Source organism: Ochotona curzoniae, unplaced genomic scaffold (genome assembly GCF_017591425.1).
Source record: "Ochotona curzoniae isolate NIBS_2020 unplaced genomic scaffold, NIBS_Ocur_1.0 contig_883, whole genome shotgun sequence".
Classification (NCBI taxonomy): Eukaryota; Metazoa; Chordata; class Mammalia; order Lagomorpha; family Ochotonidae; genus Ochotona; species Ochotona curzoniae.
In genome coordinates, this window is record NW_024466599.1 from 11,075,170 (window position 1) to 11,093,125 (window position 17,956).

The following is a 17,956-nucleotide window of genomic DNA, read 5'->3' on the forward strand; positions in this document are numbered from 1 at the left end:
GAAACTGCCAGCTGCACAAGATCATGGTCTCCCCACCCCCACTAACCCCGCAGATTAAGACAAGTACCTGACAGTGGAAGACAGTGACACTGTGCTGGCTGAAGAATAAGAGGACACACGCCTCAGAGACAGAGATTCACGCCCACGCGTGTGTCCCAAGGAGTGTGGATGATTGAGTAAGGAGCTGAACGGGGTGGTAAAGAAGAGTTGTAGCACATGCCAAAGAAAAGGAGACAGGCCCCGAGACAGCTGGAGAACACACACGAGACAGAGCAGAGGCAGGGCTTGGGCACACCCTCAGAATGCCTAGGTCTAGGTGCCACTTTGATTTCCAGATCCTATTAAGGTGCACTCTTGGGAGTACTTGAATTCAAACAAGGGTTGGTTTGACTCCCCGTTTCAGTTCAGCATAGTCCTAACTGGCAGGGACATTGGGCAAGTGAAGAATAAAATGAAAAATCCCTTGATCCGTCTCTTAGTCTTTCATAAAAGTGAGTTAAAAAGATCCACAGACAAAGGAACCTTGGTTTCCAATCTCAGTCTGGTCACTTACTAGACCCAGCTCCTTCACATTGTAGCACCCGAGATTTCTATTCATGCATCTTTACAGTAAACATGCTTTTCTAGGGCTCTCTTGATCAGTAGTTTTTTATATTAATAAGTTACCTAATGAAGACAGACCCCTGAAAACTTTTCACTGACAAAATTTGCAAAAGCTCCAGTTAGTTCTTAAGCCAGCTTCACGGCATACCAGGTAAAGCTGTAGTATGCAAGGCCAGAATCTCGTATGGGTGACAATGTAAGTCCTGGGTGTTCTACTTCTGACCCAGTTCCTGCTAACCGCCTGGGAAAGCAGCCTACATGGCTCCCGTGCTGGGGCCCCTGCTGCCCACAGAAGGCCCAGGACAATCCCCTGGCTCCAGGTGTCAACCTAGCCCAGCCCTGCTCTCATTGCAGCCATTCGGGGGACTTATGGAAGATGTTTCTCTTGCTCTCTCTGTAACTTTGACTTTTAAATTAATTTTAAAAGTTCAAGTTCATTCTAATGAACAAATTTAATAATCACTTGCCAAATTATGAAAAAGGCAGAGAGCCTACAATATAAGTAAAAATATTATTTAATTTCATTATCTGGCAAGATTATCTAGCACTAAATTAACATATTGCATAAAAATATTTTTAAAATAAAACTGACTAGGCGTCAGTATGTTGGTTCAATTTGCCAATCCCTACCTACAAGTGCCAGCATCCCATATGGCCCAATTACTCCACTTCCCATGCAGCTCCCTGCTTGTGGCCTAAGCAGCTGAGGATGGCCCAAAGCCTTGGGATGCTGCACCCCTTCGAGAGCCCTGGAGGAGCTCTCACCAGCTGGAGCAGGCTCCGGCTCCCGATCAGCTCGGCTCCAGCTGTTACGGCCATTTGGCAAAGGAACTAAGCAGATGCAAGATCTTTCTGCCTCTCCTTTCTGTACATCTGCCTTTCCAGCAAAAATAAGTAAATTTTTAAAAATAAACAAATAAAATGACTATATGTTATCAAATATGTCTCTTAGGGGTAACCATGTGCCCTTGTTACCAAGACTCGGCTTAAGGCACCCACCTACCATGTCAGAATGTGCCTGGTGTGAGTGCCAGTTCTTCGCCTAACTCCACCTTGCGGCGAGGTGGCAGGTTGCAGCTCAAATTACTTGGTTTCCTATTAGTCATGTGGGAGACCCAGACTGAGTCCCTGGCTACCAGCTTTGGCCAGCTCCAGCCACTGTAGGAATCTGGCGAGTAAATCAACAGGTGGCATTGTGTCTCTCTCAAATAAGCAAAACATCATTCTTGATTAGCAAATATCAACTTTATTTTCTTCATCCTTAGGTATTTTTGTGTTTGACAGCTATCTATGTTATAATGAGATTTTGGAAGCACTTTATACAGTATACTGAAAGAAATTTGGCATATTCATATCTATGAATTTAATAGAAGAAGTTCTCTTAAAAACTGATGGCCACAAATAAGTTTCAAAGTAATGTTGGGACCCTGTACCAGGGGACAGGGACGGGCAAGCTGGACACTGCCTGACAAGGCCTTTGCTGAGAGCCTGTGCCAGGGGACTGAGGCGGGCAAGTTGGACACTGCCTGACAAGGCCTTTGCTGAGAGCCTGTACCAGGGGACAGGGACGGGCAATCTGGACACTGCCTGACAAGGCCTTTGTTGAGAGCCTGTGCCAGGGGACTGAGGCGGGCAAGTTGGACACTGCCTGACAAGGCCTTTGTTGAGAGCCTGTGCCAGGGGACAGGGACGGGCAAGTTGGACACTGCCTGACAAGGCCTTTGTTGAGAGCCTGTGCCAGGGGACAGAGGCGGGCAAGTTGGACACTGCCTGACACGGCCTTTGTTGACAGCCTGTGCCAGGGGACAGGGACAGGCAAGCTGGACACTGCCTGACACGGCCTTTGTTGATGATGAATTCAGGTCAAAGTTCAGAGTCCAACACGTGTGTAAGTACATTACTTCTTCAAATAAAAAAAAAAATGGGGGACCATCAATGACACAATGACAGGTCTTTCCAAATGATAACTGGTGCCTCTCTAAGCACTCGGCTTCTTGTCCAACTCTGGCAGCTCTCTCTATAGAGGTAGAGCTGGCAGCAGCAGCCGAGCCAGAAACAGGGAAGAAGACACGTAAAATGGAATGTATCTGCCCTTGACACGACGTTAAAGACGTTTTAAGTCTTTAAGTGAATTTGGAACAGAATCAGAAGAATGAACCCTATGATACCACTCACGTCAAAAGCAGGTCTACTGCAAAGATCCGAGGCCACAAGGGCTAGTGTACAGAACCACGTAGGCAACCACAGCGGGCTGCCCATGTTCTAAAACAATGTGCGCAGTGAGCAGGTGAGCCCCCGCACCCCCGAGGGAGCTCTTCACTCCCAGTCCTCCCGCAGGTGCACCGGACAGTGGAGATGGAGGGCAGAGACAAGCGTCCGAGGACCGCCTCAGAGGTGCAACAGCAGTAAGAAAGGGAGGAGGGATGCGGAGCTAAAGATGTTAGCTTTGATTGACTCATTTTAAAATATATTAATTGTCCCTCTAGAGGCAGCTGTGTCCTTGATGTATCAAAAGGAGCATTTCTTCTTAAAATAATATTCAGAAAGGAGTTTTTATCTCGGTCTAAGGACTTTCAAAATGAAAAACAAAAACACCAGGAATATTTAACAGAGATAACATTTAATGGTATATAAAATATAATTCCTGTTCCAGAAAGATCAGCGGGTACTCTCACCGGGCTGACAAGATTATTGGGTAACTGAAAAACACACAGTTAAAACTAATGAACTGAAATCAATTTGGCTCCATTAACCTAAAAGCAATTGAGTAATGGGCTGGCACTGTGGTTCGGTGGGTTAAGCCACTGTCTCATTTCGGAGTGCCGGTTGGAGTCCTGGCTACTCTGCTTTGAATTCAGCTTTGCAAATAGCAAAAAGGAACTGCCAAGCACATGAGACCAGATTAACTCCATGTCCTTGGCTTCGGGCTGTTCAGGCCTAGCCATTGCAACTATGGGAAGCAGAGGAACGGATGTAACAACTCTTCGGCCTGCTGTCTCTTCACTCCCTGCCAGCCTGCCTTTCAAGCAAACAGAACAAAATTTCCAAAAAAAAAAAAAAGGAAGAAAGAAAGAAAATTAAGGGGTAATTTTTTACCACACACATAATCTTATTTGGAGAGGGTGGAGGGCAAGCAGAAGACTTCTGGGCTGAGGCCAAAATAAGACAAGTGCAGAAGCAAACGGTGCTGGGAAACTCCTAACAGCAGGGTCTTTTCCAAGGACACACAGCATGGAAAACAGCTTCCACTGCACCTTTCATCCTTCCCTAGACTTGGTTTGGAATCCCAGCTTCAGATCCCTAACACCTTTGCATGACACATGAAGCAGCTCTCAATCCTGATGGACATCATGTCCCCATTCTATAGTTCACTAGTAAGAGAAGTCAAACAGATACAACACTGAGTAGAAAGGAAGTCTAGTATACGAGAAAAAGACAGTGTTAATTACCACTCAAAAGTTCTGGGCACTGGGCGTGGGAGAAGCAGCAGCAGTGGCAGCAGCCTCACACTGGGAGACAGTATGACAGGGTTTGGGACATTCAGTTGTTATGAGAAACAAGGATCCCTCCAGAGGTATCTGGGGCAGCATGAAAAAGAATAATGAGATCAGCCTGGAGACAGAGCCACAGAGGCAACGGGCAACAAGTCCATGACCAACAAACTGGATGGTTAACATACAGCTAGGCAAACGCAACCTAGGACAAAAAGAAGTGTCAACACAAAGCCAAAGAGAATACTAACAGGGTCGGTCATTCACCGAGGCTCAGGCAGAACCACAGACTCGCGACTATGGCCTTCTTATCAAACATACTGGCAATCCAACCGATTACAGGACATCAAACCAGAAGCAGAGTGAGCTGCTTTTGTGGAATTCTTTGTTCAGGGATACACTGAATGATCACTAACTTTACTCTCATCTCATCACATCAACAGGGCCTTGCTGATGCTCGTTTATGTTAGCCAGAAATATGCAAGCTTTTAAATAGTGCTTTAAACAAAAGTATCACTTCCCTTTCTTCTAGAAAGATATGTATAGGTGGGCAGGCATTTGGAAAGGGGCTGTACCAGCTAGCTGTGTAAGAGAGTAATAGGCAACAGTGGACCAGGCAGGCAACAAGGAGCAGAAAGGCAGGCAAAACTATGATAAACCGCTCCTGTGCTGGGAAGCCTGTTCCATCCCAGCTCTGTCTGTATCAACTGGGAAACTGAGATAGCTGCTTCTTGCTGAAAATTAAAAAGTATATGTAGAAACCAAACACTTACTTCTGTCCATCTTTGACAAAACCTTTTAAAGAAGATCCTCTATTAGTAGCAACTGCTTTTCCACCAAGACCAACGATAAGAGCTGTGAGCACTGCACTCTTCCCACCTACAGAAACAGGTGTTGAAAAAGTCATTCATTAAGACAAAAGAAATAGACAACTCCTACAATTGGTTGCAAAATATTCCTAAAAGAATTATTCTCACACTGAAATGCAAAAATGCAATTATAACTATCTTTTGGTGTCAAAATGGAAAGCTTAACGAAAAGCATCTGCATATTTCATGAAATATTTAGGTACCACTATGAGAAAAACAGCGCACTGAGTAATCCAACTTTTGCCACTTTACCGAAGTGAGAAAAGTGGCTCTGGTTACTTAAAACTCTCATTGTGTCATCCTAGCCCGTTTACCAACATGCATACACTTAGCTCCTAAAATTTTTCTTGTATTATGGGTTAACTAGTAGTTACTTTCTGATGCCCTAATGTAATATATTGAGTTTTTAATTTTTACATTTTTACTAATCTAAGAAAACAAATTTCATGTATTTCCTAGGTACAACTGTACAATAACTACACCCTCCTGTCTCCCTTAACTCCTGCTCCTTCAGTTGCTATTCTTGATTTGGTTATTCTTCATTTTGTACCTTTCTAAAATGTGTTACTTCTTTTTTCCATAACAAACACAGAAGATCAGCAGCTCCTTCCATTCTCTGCTAACCCATCTCTGTAACATGGCAGTGCTTTATAAACCTTAACATGTCAGCCCTTCGCTCAAAAACTTCAATTGGCTACCTAGTGATATTAGAATAAAACTCCAAAGTCTTCACAATGACATTCAAATCGAATATATCACCACCACCATGCTCAGTGCCAGCTTCCAGCCCTCCCTGCACTGCACTGCACGATGGAAAGCAGACACATTTATTCACATTCCCCACACATGTACGCTTCTAATCCCCCAAGCTTTGGCTGATGAGCAATGTTTGCCTAGGAATATCTCAGTTTCTACTTTGTCAGTGAGATTTAAAGAATCTTTAATTTTCATTTGAGCACCAGCACAAATAGCACCTCCACGTAAAGCTTTCATTAACCACTAAGGTGAGAGCTGCTAAGTCCTTTCATGTTTGGATTCCCAAGTTTCTCATTTACAATGCTAAGCGGAGGTAAGACACAGGCTTGTTTCAATCTCAATCTCAATCTCAATGGTGTAAGATCCAGTGTAAATCTAGAAAACAAGTGGGAAATACTTATCCATATTGCTTAAATAACATGTGGGAATTAATTCAGCATAGACTCACAGAAAATATTGTAAGTATCTGTAAACACAAAAATTTATCAACTAAATATTTATCAGTGCTACAAGTTAACTATCAACCACTCCAAGAAGCAAATACATTATAATCTCAGAGTACCACACAGTTAAATGAGGAGGGCAAAGGCACTTACTTCCATTGTTACCAACGACAAAGTTAACGTTAGAACCAAATTTAAAAGGTCCAAGCATCGAATGGCACATGAAGTTTTTTAGTTGAATACTCTCAATTATTCCAACTTCTGCTGCAGTCTATTAATAAAAAACAATTGGAAAACAACTAATTCATTCATTATAATCATTTGCAGGCAGGAAAACCAGGAGTTTAACTGAAGTTACAAGGAAAGAATAATGGTTACTTCAATGAACAAGATGAACATTCTATCAGTCACCACTCCTTCAACCATCTTTACAGGATTCTGCAAGTGTATCACTAGGTTTCTTACTATGGACAATGTTGACTTTAGGTTAAAAAAATATATACTTCCTAGGGTAGGGGCTTGCCACCTGTGCACTATATAATGCCAGTCAGTGACGGACGTATCTATCCCCACCAGTTAGGACCACCAGAAATATATCCAGACAATTGCCAAATGTTCCTAAGCACCAAGAAGACAAAATCATTTCTGGCTGAGAACTACTGACAGAAAATTTTTCTCTGTGGGTTCAGTGCTTGGCACAGTTGAGTTAAGCTGCCTTCCGCAGTACAGGCATCCCACATGGGCCACTGGTTCAAATCAGTTGCTTCACTTCTGATCCAGCTCCCTGTGAGTGCAACGGGGAAAGTAACAGAAGACGGCCCACATGCTTGTCTCCCGTGTGGTACAGCTGCTACAGCGCCAGTTACTGCAGCCATTTGGACAGTGAACCAGCAGATGGGTCACCTGTCTGTCTCTCACTCTCTGTAACTCTGCCTTTCAAATCAATTAATATAACTTTTTAAAAATTTCTATGACGCACAGCATTTCATTTTAAAACGTCCCTGGAAACTGACAATCTAGCCACGACTAGAACACTAAATTCACTATCTCACAGTTATCTATTACGTAAATGGACAATTCTAAGAGCAAAACACATTTTTTTAAAGACAAAAACCTGGTTCTCTTGTGTCTTTTGCAGACTTGTGACTTCTTCAATTTTAATGAAATCGTGACTGTTAAGTTTTTAACTCTGTCTATAACCAACAATGTCTCTTAGACTTATTTCTGAAGATTTTACAGTCTCATACCTGAGGCTCAACTTTGATTTAATTTTTATGTAAGATAAGACCTCAGTCAAGGTTCGCTTTTTTTGCTCATCAGTGTATAATTGTTCCAATACATTTCAACACCATTTGATGAACAGGTTGCCTTCCCCTTCACTGGACTGCATGTGCAAGTTTACAAAAACTAGGTTCACTCTGTGTGTGTGAGCCTCCTTCCCTCCTCAAAATGGATGCTAGTCCTGCCTCAGTGACCCGGGCAGCCTTCCCAGTACCAACCTCACGTGACCTTCAGCATTACAGCTATACTCATCTAACAGGTCTTGAAAGTGGAAGACATTTCAATACTCTGTTAGATATTTCAGTTGCCTTCCTTTCACATAAGTAGTAGAAGATGTTTCCCCATATATATATTCTTGCTGAATTTTGATGGGAAAATGCACTTAAACCTATGGGTCATTCTTGGAGAGAAAGTAACATTTTCTTTCTCTGTTGAATCTTTCAAGTCTGTAAGTAAGTCTCCCCATTTATTGGGCTCTTCATTGATTCCATTCATCAATACTGGTTAGTTTCCGGCATAAAAGTCGTGATGAACATATTTTGTTAGATTTAAAATTAAGTGTGCTTTCATTTTTCTTAAATTATTTTTACAGCAGATCTGGGTTCACAAATTCAGTGAGATTTCCCAAATACCATCTCCCCAAACACACACACACAGCTCCCCCTCTTGTCAAACTTTCATAGCAAAGTGGCCCACTGGTCAAAGTCGATGAACCTACACTCACCTATGACCACAGTAAGTACTTATCCTATTAAGCTTCACTCTGCCTGCTGCACATTGTTTGAATTTGTACAACTCAATAAAGACATACATCTGATCATAAAAAGATCACATAGCATATTTCTTTTGCACCACCACCACCACCACCAACAACAAACAAACAAACAAAAAGCCACCTGGTGTTTGTCCCTCAATCTTTGTCTTCCCTACCCCTTGGTAATCACTGGCCTTTCAGGTTCACAGTTTTGGCTTTTCTAGAACGTCAAAACTGAAATTAGACAGTAGACAGCCTTTTCAGTTTTGCTTCTTTTACACAATGAAAGGCACTTTCATTTCCTCCATCTGCGTTTAAGGCTTGATAGTTCAGTTCTTACTGATGCTGAAAAATACACTATTGTCTAGACACACCACAGTTTCTTTATCCTTTGGCTTACTAAAGGGCATCTTTGTTTCTTCCAAGTTTTAGAAGTTAGAAATAAAGCTGCGATAAACATCCACATGCAAGTTGTCGCAAGCACACTAGTTTTCAGGTCTGGAGCATAACCTCTGGACCACTGGTCAGAATCTGTCTCATTCCGTATGCACTGTCTACAAGGTGGCTACACCACCTGGCATTCCCCAGGATGGATGATGGACGCGAGTGTGTCACTGCACAACCCTGCCAGCATTCCGGCTGCAACATCACTGCTGGCATCTTGATGCAAACTTGCCCAAAGCATTCTTTTGTAACTGTAAAAACCTCTGGATTCCAAATGTTCATGTACATGTATTCAATGCCAGTATGTACAGTTTTTAAAATGTTTATCTTCATGCTTTAACTTGACTGAATGCACTTAATGCACTTACAAGCCTAAGAATTTTCTGTGGAATCCCTGAAACTTGCTACCCAGATGAGGCTCATGTGCAAATAAGGGCAGTTTCACTTTCTTCTGCAATTTCTGTTTATCTTTTCCCTCTTCCTCTGCATTAACTACGTGTCCCCGCACTGCCCCTAACAACAGTGATGAAAGCAGACTCCCTGCCGTGCTCCCCATCTCAGTGAACACTACGCATTCTTTCACCATTACAATATGTTACACCCGGGTCTTCCCGACAGTGCTGCTTAGCAAACTGAGGAAGTTGCTCTCTGCTCCTATTTTCCTGGGACCTTGTAATGTCAAATAGCCATTGAATTTTGTCAAATACTTTCACTATATCCACAGATACGATCATACCAACTTTCTTCTTTAGCTGTAGTACACTGAATCACACCGACTTTCAGAAACTCAGGCTTGCTTTCCTACAATAAATCCATTCGTTCAGGGGATAGTTCTTTTATATGCTGAATTTCAAATTTATTTGACATATTTTGTTCAGAATTTCTGCACCTATACTAATGAGGCATTTGAATTTTTACGCTTGGCTTTTGGGAGTTCATATCAAGATAACGAAATCAAAAGCATTTCTTCTTTCCCTGTTCTTGGAAAAAAACTGAGGAATGCATGTGAATTCATGTTAAAATATTTGGGAAAATTCACCAGTAAAACCAACGGGGTCTAGAGTGACCTTGGTGGCCAAGCTGACTGATCCTCCATCTGCAGTGCCAGCATCCCATCTGGACACCAATTTGAGTCTCAGCTGTTCTACTTCAGACCCAGCTCCCAGCTGGCGGCCTGGGAAAGCAACAGAGAGTAACTCAAGAGCCTCGGGTCCCTGCACCCACGTGCATGACCACAAAGAAGCTCCTAGCTGCTGGATTCAGATTGGCTCAGCTCCAGCCATCACTACCATTTGGAGAGTAACCCAGCAGATAATGGATATTCTCATATTCTCTCCTCTCTCTCTTCCCAACTTGGTTAACTCTTTCAAGTAAAAATACATCAATCTTTAAAAAACACAAAAACTTGGCAACCTGGAGACTTCATTTTAGGAGCTTTAAAACCTGAACTAAACTCTCAGTAGTTGTGGAAATATTCAAATCATCAACTCAACCGGTCAAGCTTACCTACACTGTCACGTTTATGTGCGCAGAACGGTTAACGCGACTTTCACTTTTGCTTTTCACTGGGTGCATCCTCAGTGCCTTTCATTCTATTCCTGCCAATTTGTTTCTGTTCCCTTTAATTCCCCTTTGGCGGTCTTACAAGGGGCCTGTCAAATTAAAGACCCAATTTTTCTTTCATTATTTTCTCCATCGATCTTCCTAACCACATAAGCTTCAAGAGTAAAAGAGGCTATTTCACGTGATGTATCACTTAACTTTAATTTGGTGGAAAGGCAAAGACAGGCAAAGATCTTTCAGACTCCAGTTCAGTCTCCAAAAGGCCACGGCAGCGGGGACAGGAGCAGGCCAAAGGCACGAGCCAGAAATGCAATCCAGCTTTTCCTGCTGGGAGCAAGAGTACCTTCTCCCGCTGCCTCTCGGGAAGGGGCGCGGGACTGGGACCCAGGTACTCCAACGTGGGATGTGGCCGTCTCGACTGGCTTCTTACAAACTGCCACACGGCCTGGCCTTCCAATTTTGAATGACAACAATGACAGGAAACAGACTTGAGAAACAAGTCAGTGCCAGGCACAAGCGTGGCAGCTTACACTTACCAAGGTCGAGGTGCCGTTAGTCAGAGAGCCTGCACACTCATCCTCGTCGTCGTCCGGATCGCAGTCGTCCAGATCTTCCTGCCTGGGTCTTTTGGCATTTTCTGGAGAGAGGAAATGTTCTTCCTTTCTTTTGGCCATTAGGTCTGAACAAAGATGTACGGTAACAATGAAGATAGCATTCATAATGACCATTCTTACACATTCAACTTAAGTTACACTCGAAGCTTATTCAATCTTAAATATTTTGTTCATGTATTTGTACATTGAAAAATAAAACGAACTTTCTCTCCTGAACACAGGACCAATGAGTCATGAATCGATAAACACTGCAGAGTGCCAGGAAAGAGATCCTGTTCCCTTGCTCCCACCAAAACCCCAAAAAGGAGCACAGCCTCGTGGCGCTGATGCCAGCCCGGTAAGCCCTGGGCCGGCGTGCCGCCAGACAGATGGCAAGGCTGTGTGGCTGGGAACAGCTGATCTGCGTATTCTGCACAGCTGATTTCCTCAGTACCGCCTGGCCAGGGGCTTCCTGATGTCAGAGTACCTGATGCTTCGACTCCTCAACTCCCACAAGGTTGGCCGACAGATGGTACAGGAGTTCTTGCGATTACTACAGCGCCACTACCCCACTTTGACAGTTATAAGTAACAGCTACTCATATTATTTTCCCAAAGAAGGCTATTTTGAAGCATTTACCAAGTAAATAACTATTCCTTAAAGAAATAGTAAAGAGTCTGGCACGGTAGCCTAGCAGCTAAAATCCTCCCCTTGTATGCACCAGGATCCCACATGGGTGCTGGTTCTAATCCCGGCAGCCCTGCTTCCCATCCAGCTCCCTGCTTGTGGCCTGGGAAAGAGATCAAAGTCTGCCCAAAGTGTTGGGACCCTATACCCACGTGGCAGACCTGGAAAAGGCTCCTGGCTCCTAACTTCAGATCGGCTCAGCTCTGGCCATTGCGTACACTTGGCGAGAGAATCATTGAACGGAAAATCTTTGTATCTCCTCCTCTCTGTATATGACTTTCCAGTAAATTTTTTAAATAAATAAATAAATAAATTTTTTTAAAAAATAAACCTCCATGTTTATGGCCTTAACTTATCTCAGTATAAGTAAAATTTGAACCTAGAAAATTAATGACTAAAATTGCAGAAAGCTTTGCTAACAAATACATATACTGAGTCCCCACAGTGAGAGCTGACAGGCTGTGTGAGTGACACCCACTCTGCGGGATGGGTCTGGGGCGGGTGCTCCATCTGCCCCATCTCCTGCTAAGCAGCAGATGAAGGATGCAGACCCACGTCCACGGGGCCCAGCACCTGCGTGAGAGACCCAGCCTGGAGTTTCGGCCTCAGGACGTGAGCCTGGCCCTGGCTTGGTTGCTGCTGACATTTGGGGAGTGAATCCAGATGGAAGATTCTTCTCTCAAGCTGCTTTTCAAATAAATAAGTCTTCAAACAAAACAAAACAAAACAAAAACAAATTCAGCTTTGTGATTACTCTGTTGCTTTCATTTTCCACAAAATATATTTAAAATCTAAAATGATTGGCATCTAGTAATTATTTGCCAAATAAAAGGAGAGAAAAATGTCTGACTTAAAATGTAAAGTCTCTAAGACGCAGTGAGTACTCCTGGGCTCCCTGATGTAACCCCCTAAACCCTAAACCACACGCCCCACCCTCTCATCCCCCACAACCACACGGGGCCGAATGAGGTTTTCTCTCATCAATTTAGGTTGAAGGATTCGAGTGAGTCCTTACCAAGATGTGGCAGCACTGTGTACCTAGCTAGAAAACCCAGGCTGTCGTGCACAGGCAGGGAGGCAAGGGGCCCCTGGGAACAGTGTTATGAAAAACAAGAAACTGAGGGCCCAGTGCAGTAGCCTGTTGGCCAAAAGTCCTCACCTTGCATATGCCGGGATCCCTATGGGCACTGGTTCTAATCCTGGCAGCCCCTAAAACAAAACAAAACAAACAAACAAAAAACCATGAAGCTGAGACACAGATGTAGAATAGGAACTATAAAGAAGAAATATGAGGAAGAAAAAAGCAGGGAGGCAGGCACTCCCACATGACGCTCCATTTTCTAACTGACTGCCTTCCAAACTCACCACGGACAGAGCTGCTGGGGCAATCAGTTTTATCAGGTTTGGGAATTAAAACAATGCAAACTTCATTAAGCAAACTGGTAGTCTGTCAAATTACTTTTTTTTTTTTTAAGATTTATTTTTATCGCAAAGTCAGATACACAGAGAGGAAGAGAGACGGAGAGGAAGATCTTCCATCCGATGATTCACTCCCCAAGTGAATGCAACGGCCGGTGCTGCACTGATCTGAAGCAAGGAGCCAGGAACTTCTTCCGGATCTCCCATGCAGGCACTGGGTCCCGAGGCCTTGGGCTGTCCTCAACTGCTTTCCCAGGCCACAAGCAGGGCGCTGGATAGGAAGTGGGGCTGCCGGGATTAGAACTGGCACTCATATGGGATCCTGGCATGTTCAAGGCAAGGACTTTAGCCGCTAGGCTACCACACCGGGCCTTCAAATTACTTCTTACAGCAAAACATTAACAACATTTTGAAGGATCTACACTTAAACCATTTTAAACATGAAGATTATCATAAATCTTATCAAACCATCTCAATTTCCTTGTTGTATACCAACCAGTTTTATGAGTAAACTAATCTTTCTGAATAATTTTTATAACTTTATTTTCCAAAACACTTTGCTTGTAAAGCTTGAAGTTTACTACACAAAATCGCTATTTATAAAGTCCTTGCTTTCACCATGACTCCTTTCATGCAGCGAGCAAGTTCGGGACTTCTCTAACCCTGCCTTCGTTAAAGCAGAGTTCAATGCTTACTCACAGAACTTACACAGTGGAGAGAAGGTCCGTCACGGGCTCAGAACCCTGCTTCTACGCCCTCCTCCCAAAGCCCGAGCGCAAACAGCAGCCAGGCTTGTGCTTCCAGATAACCGCAATCTGCGTCCTTTTACTACTGCTCTTCTGAAGTCAAACTTTGGACGATGCACATAAAATCAACATTTAAAGACTCCAGTCACCAAGAAGAGCTCAAAGCACCCAAGCACTGTACACTGAAGGAGTGGCACAAAGGCGAGTTCACAGTTTCTGCTTTTCCTGGAAAATCCCAGACTTTATACTATGGCTTGAGCAGAGTTTGTTCCCCCAAATCATGCAAGAATATGGTCCCTAAAGTCTTTTGTTGATGGTACTTAAAAGGACACAAATGCCAACTATGGTGAGTACAGGTGAGACTGTTCAAGCCCTTAGATGGAGTTCCCATGATGCAATCCTGGTGGCTTGAGCAGCAGGGAGGGGAACACACAGTCACATGTGCTCCTTGCCACCTGCCACGTGATGTGTGATGCCTGTGCCAAGCAAGATGACATCCCCAAAGCCCAAACCAATGTGGCCTGTACGAACTGTGAACCACCAGAACCCTGGGTCAAAACAACCTCCTGTAGCTCAACTGGCCTCTGCAGACATCTCAACACAGTAACACAGAGCTGACTAACAACAGGCCCAGAGAAGCCAGCAACCAGGCAGCACCAACAGGTCCGAGGCAGGGCAAAGCAGCGGGAAGCAGGCACTCCACTCAGAGGGCTGCAAAAGGGGCAGTGCAATGAAAACAAAGCAACCCTGCTTAGACCAAAGCACAACTTCAGCTATAATCACATAATGTACGGCTTTAAATAAAACTGAAAGCACATTTTTAATTTCTTCCAAAACGTCCCCAAATCAAGCATTTATAAAACAACAGTTTTTCATGGAGGATGAGAAGGAGGGTATGCGCTAGCCCAGACCTGCGAGCTCCGTCTCAGGCACAGGAGATGCCGGGATGCCAGCCATGCCTTGCCACACGGAGGGCAGGAACACGGAACAGGCGCGGGTGTGCAGTCTGCTGTCAGGTTGCCAAGGCAACTTACATCTAACAAACACTCAGGGATGCTGCCTTTTAATACACGAATCACTGTGTCTAAGGAAGATGGATCTTCACAAACATCTATGTAATGAGGACGGATTTTCCCAACAGTTAGTTCCAAGTTCCAGACAGTCTCAACATGTTAAAACCACCGAAAACCGTTTTTTAATATGAACTTATTTACAATAAAATATTATCAGCTAGGAACACATCAATTCTCCTTTACAAGAAATAAACTCCATTAGAATGGGGACAACTAAAAAAAATCCTGAACTAAAAGCTCATTACAATATTGAGGTACATAAGAAACATGAGAGAAATCAAATGTGTTTCTATGAGATTACATCAAATCTATCGATCTAAGTATTAAGGAACTTGTATCTCCCACTAAAGGAAATCAGAGTTACCTAGTTTCACAACCAAACAAATTTTATTTTTACTTTTAACTGTTATGATGGATCTGGGCCTTATCTCAATTTAATTCTACTCCTCCCAACACAACAAACAGACTCATTTTAATATACTGAATTAAACAGCCACATCCTCTTGGATGTATCATGAAATCAAGGGAAATTCACTAGATTCAAAATACACACATTTAGTTGAGCAAACCCGATCAATAAAGTGGGCGGTACAAGGCACAGCGCTTCCAGCGCCAGCTGAGCAGTGAGGGGATGGTGCCAGGGCGGGAAGGGCACCACAGACCAGTTCTAGGGCAAGAGCCGCCGGCTGCCAGCTCCACGGGGACACCTGGGCTGGAGACCACAGAGGGATTTCCAAGCTGAGGTCAAAAACGGGTGAGTGAAGTTAACACTTGCTTAAAAAAAGTATGCCTTAAAAACACATGTGACTTCCTTTGATCTTCAACATTTCACAACAGGAAACTGAGGCAGGCAGAAGGCAAGGCGGAGGCTGCGGCCGAGCTCTGGCTTAAGGAAGGCTTAGAGCTGCTAGCCTAGAGAGAGCCCAGAGCCTAACCCAAGGACGGCTTTCTTCAATGCCCAGCTGCCCAGACACCACGACCATGTTTACCTGACAATTTTTCACAGGCAGTGTGTTTTGTCATCTACCTCTAACAAGCACTACAGAAACCATTCTGTGTCCCTCTAATATTCCCACTAAAAGTAAACAAAACTTTTGGGCCGGCTCTGTACAACCTTATTTTGCATTTCATCTTCACAGTTAATTTAAGTGCCATTCTAACGTGAACAGAACAAGTACAACAAGGCAGAGGACAGACAATAAATTTCTTTGCTTGAAAACACTGATATTGAGGCCAGCACTGTGGCACAGCCAGTAAAACCACTGTCAGCAGCACCAACATCCCATGTGGGCACGGGTTCAAATCCTAGCTGCTCCACTTTCAATCCGGCTCCCTGCTCATATGCTTAGGATGGCAGCACAACACTGCCTGAGTACTTGCACCCCTCTACCCACAACAGATGACCAGAAAGAAGCTTCTGGTCCCTGGCTTCCAACTCAGCCAGCTCCAGCAATAGCCACCATTTGGGACGTAAGGCAGGAGAAAGACCATCTAGCTGTCTCCACCCCTCTACAGCTCTTTCAAGTAAAATCAATCTTAGAAAGAAAAAAAAAAAATACTGAAACAGAGCATTCCCACGATACTAAGATAGGCAGGCGGCAGCGAAAAAGCCTGTGCAGTGTACCCGGATTTCTGGGAAGACACGGGGGTTCAGGCAAGAGGTCACCACGTTACTACCCAGAGCCACTGCACCTGACCCTCAGGCAAGTGGGCTCACCAGCTTGCCTTGTGCCGTTCCATTCTGTCTTAAACATAATGCACGCTCATACAGCGAAGTTTCAAAGTGAGCCACAAAGAGGTTTCACTGTCTTCCTCACTGTAGGTCTCTGAGTGACAGTCAGATCTTCAGCAGTGTGTGTATAAAATTGTGTAAACAAAGCGCTCTGGTCTACTTCATTCTCATCACCAACTTCTAACATGTAATTTGTCCTTAGCTTTACACTAATACTTTCATCACAGAGAGAGCTGTGAAGTTTTGCTCCTCTCTCTGTAGACACATTAAGAATCCAGTATATTGGGCACTGTTACCGCTTTCATCTTTCAGAAATGAAACTTACAGAGGTGGTACCCCACCCCCGCAAAAAAAAAAAAAAAAAAGAGGTGGTATCAATCTGCCTAGGTTACACAACTACTTCTATGTGAAACAAAAACATGTTTTTTAAACCACATTAGAGTAACCTCCAAACCCATTTTGTTTTTTGCACTTGTTCGTATTCCGAAAAAGAAATTGTGAATATACATCATAAGGCTACCTCACCGTTCTGTATTAAACTGACCTAAGCAGATATTGTAACAGACTCCTTCCATCACTCATACCTTCAAGGCAGTTACCAGCAGACCCCTGCACCTGCTCCTGTATATTTTTTAGAACGACACAGCAGACACCCAAAAGCCAGGGAATGGGGATTCTATTTTTCCTTTGAAGATGCATTACAGAATGGGTCATCTTTACAGCACTTTCAGTATCCAGGTCTACACACACACACAAGTGTTTAGTCACTTGCCTGCAGCCTGTCTTTCTAGGAATTCTCACCGTGTCACCTGCAGCCCGGCTGGTCCTACAGCCCCGGGCTCTGCCCTTACAGAACAGTTTTGGGCAATTCTCCATCGGGATTCCTCCTCACCAGACAAGGTAGGTGACTTCCACCACAAACCAGGGGGAAAGCTACATCCATCAACACTCTCCCCAGACGGGTGATGGGTCGGCGGGCGTTCCTCCCCACGACTGCTGGGACTTGCAGTGACATCTGCCTGCACCCGTTAAACTTGAGCTGCTGCCCCCGGACCGCCTCACCTCCTCCGGGCTCCCGGAGCCGGGAGCCAGCGGCCCGCGCCACCGCCCGAGTGCCCCGCGGCGCAGCCCCGAGCCGCCGGCCGGGCCGCTCCCGTGCGGGCCCCGGAGGACGGCCGCGACCCGGCGGGCTGCGGGGATAGCGGCCGGGGACGGGGACCGCGCGCGCCCTCGCCCTACCTCTAACGAGTCGAAATCTCCGCCGAGGGACCGGGGCGCCTCGGCCTCGGCCGGCAGCCGTTGACCCGCCGGGAACCGCGCGCTCGCCGCCCGAGGAGACAGCTGCCCCGCCGCCCCGGCGCCCACCGCGGGACGCTCCGCGCCTGCGCCCCCGGACTCTGCCCGCGCGTGCGCCGAGCGCGGATTGGGCACCCCGGAATCGCCCCTGCGCGGGCGCGGGAAGCGGACAGGCACGCGCGCGGTGCGACGGCGAAAGGGCAGAC

General features: G+C 45.0%; 1 protein-coding gene across 5 annotated transcripts in view; it reads right to left on the reverse strand.

Annotated features, from left to right (window-relative positions):
* Nucleotides 1-17,837, reverse strand: part of SMC6 (structural maintenance of chromosomes 6) — a 71,540-nt gene extending 53,703 nt beyond the window's left edge. For 3 of the 5 annotated variants that reach the window (XM_040992857.1, XM_040992858.1, XM_040992855.1), the window contains exons 1-3: nt 10,741-11,515; nt 6,316-6,433; nt 4,868-4,973 (exon numbers count right to left, since the gene is read on the reverse strand). In XM_040992857.1, coding sequence (XP_040848791.1) covers nt 4,868-4,973; nt 6,316-6,433; nt 10,741-10,932 — 416 coding nt within the window. In that variant the 5' untranslated portion in view covers nt 10,933-11,515. Of the gene's footprint in view, nt 1-4,867; nt 4,974-6,315; nt 6,434-10,740; nt 11,518-17,693 lie in introns of those variants that run through there. The other 2 variants (XM_040992856.1, XR_005885153.1) reach the window with 2 other exon arrangements.
* Between the last annotated feature and the right edge of the window lie 119 nt (nt 17,838-17,956).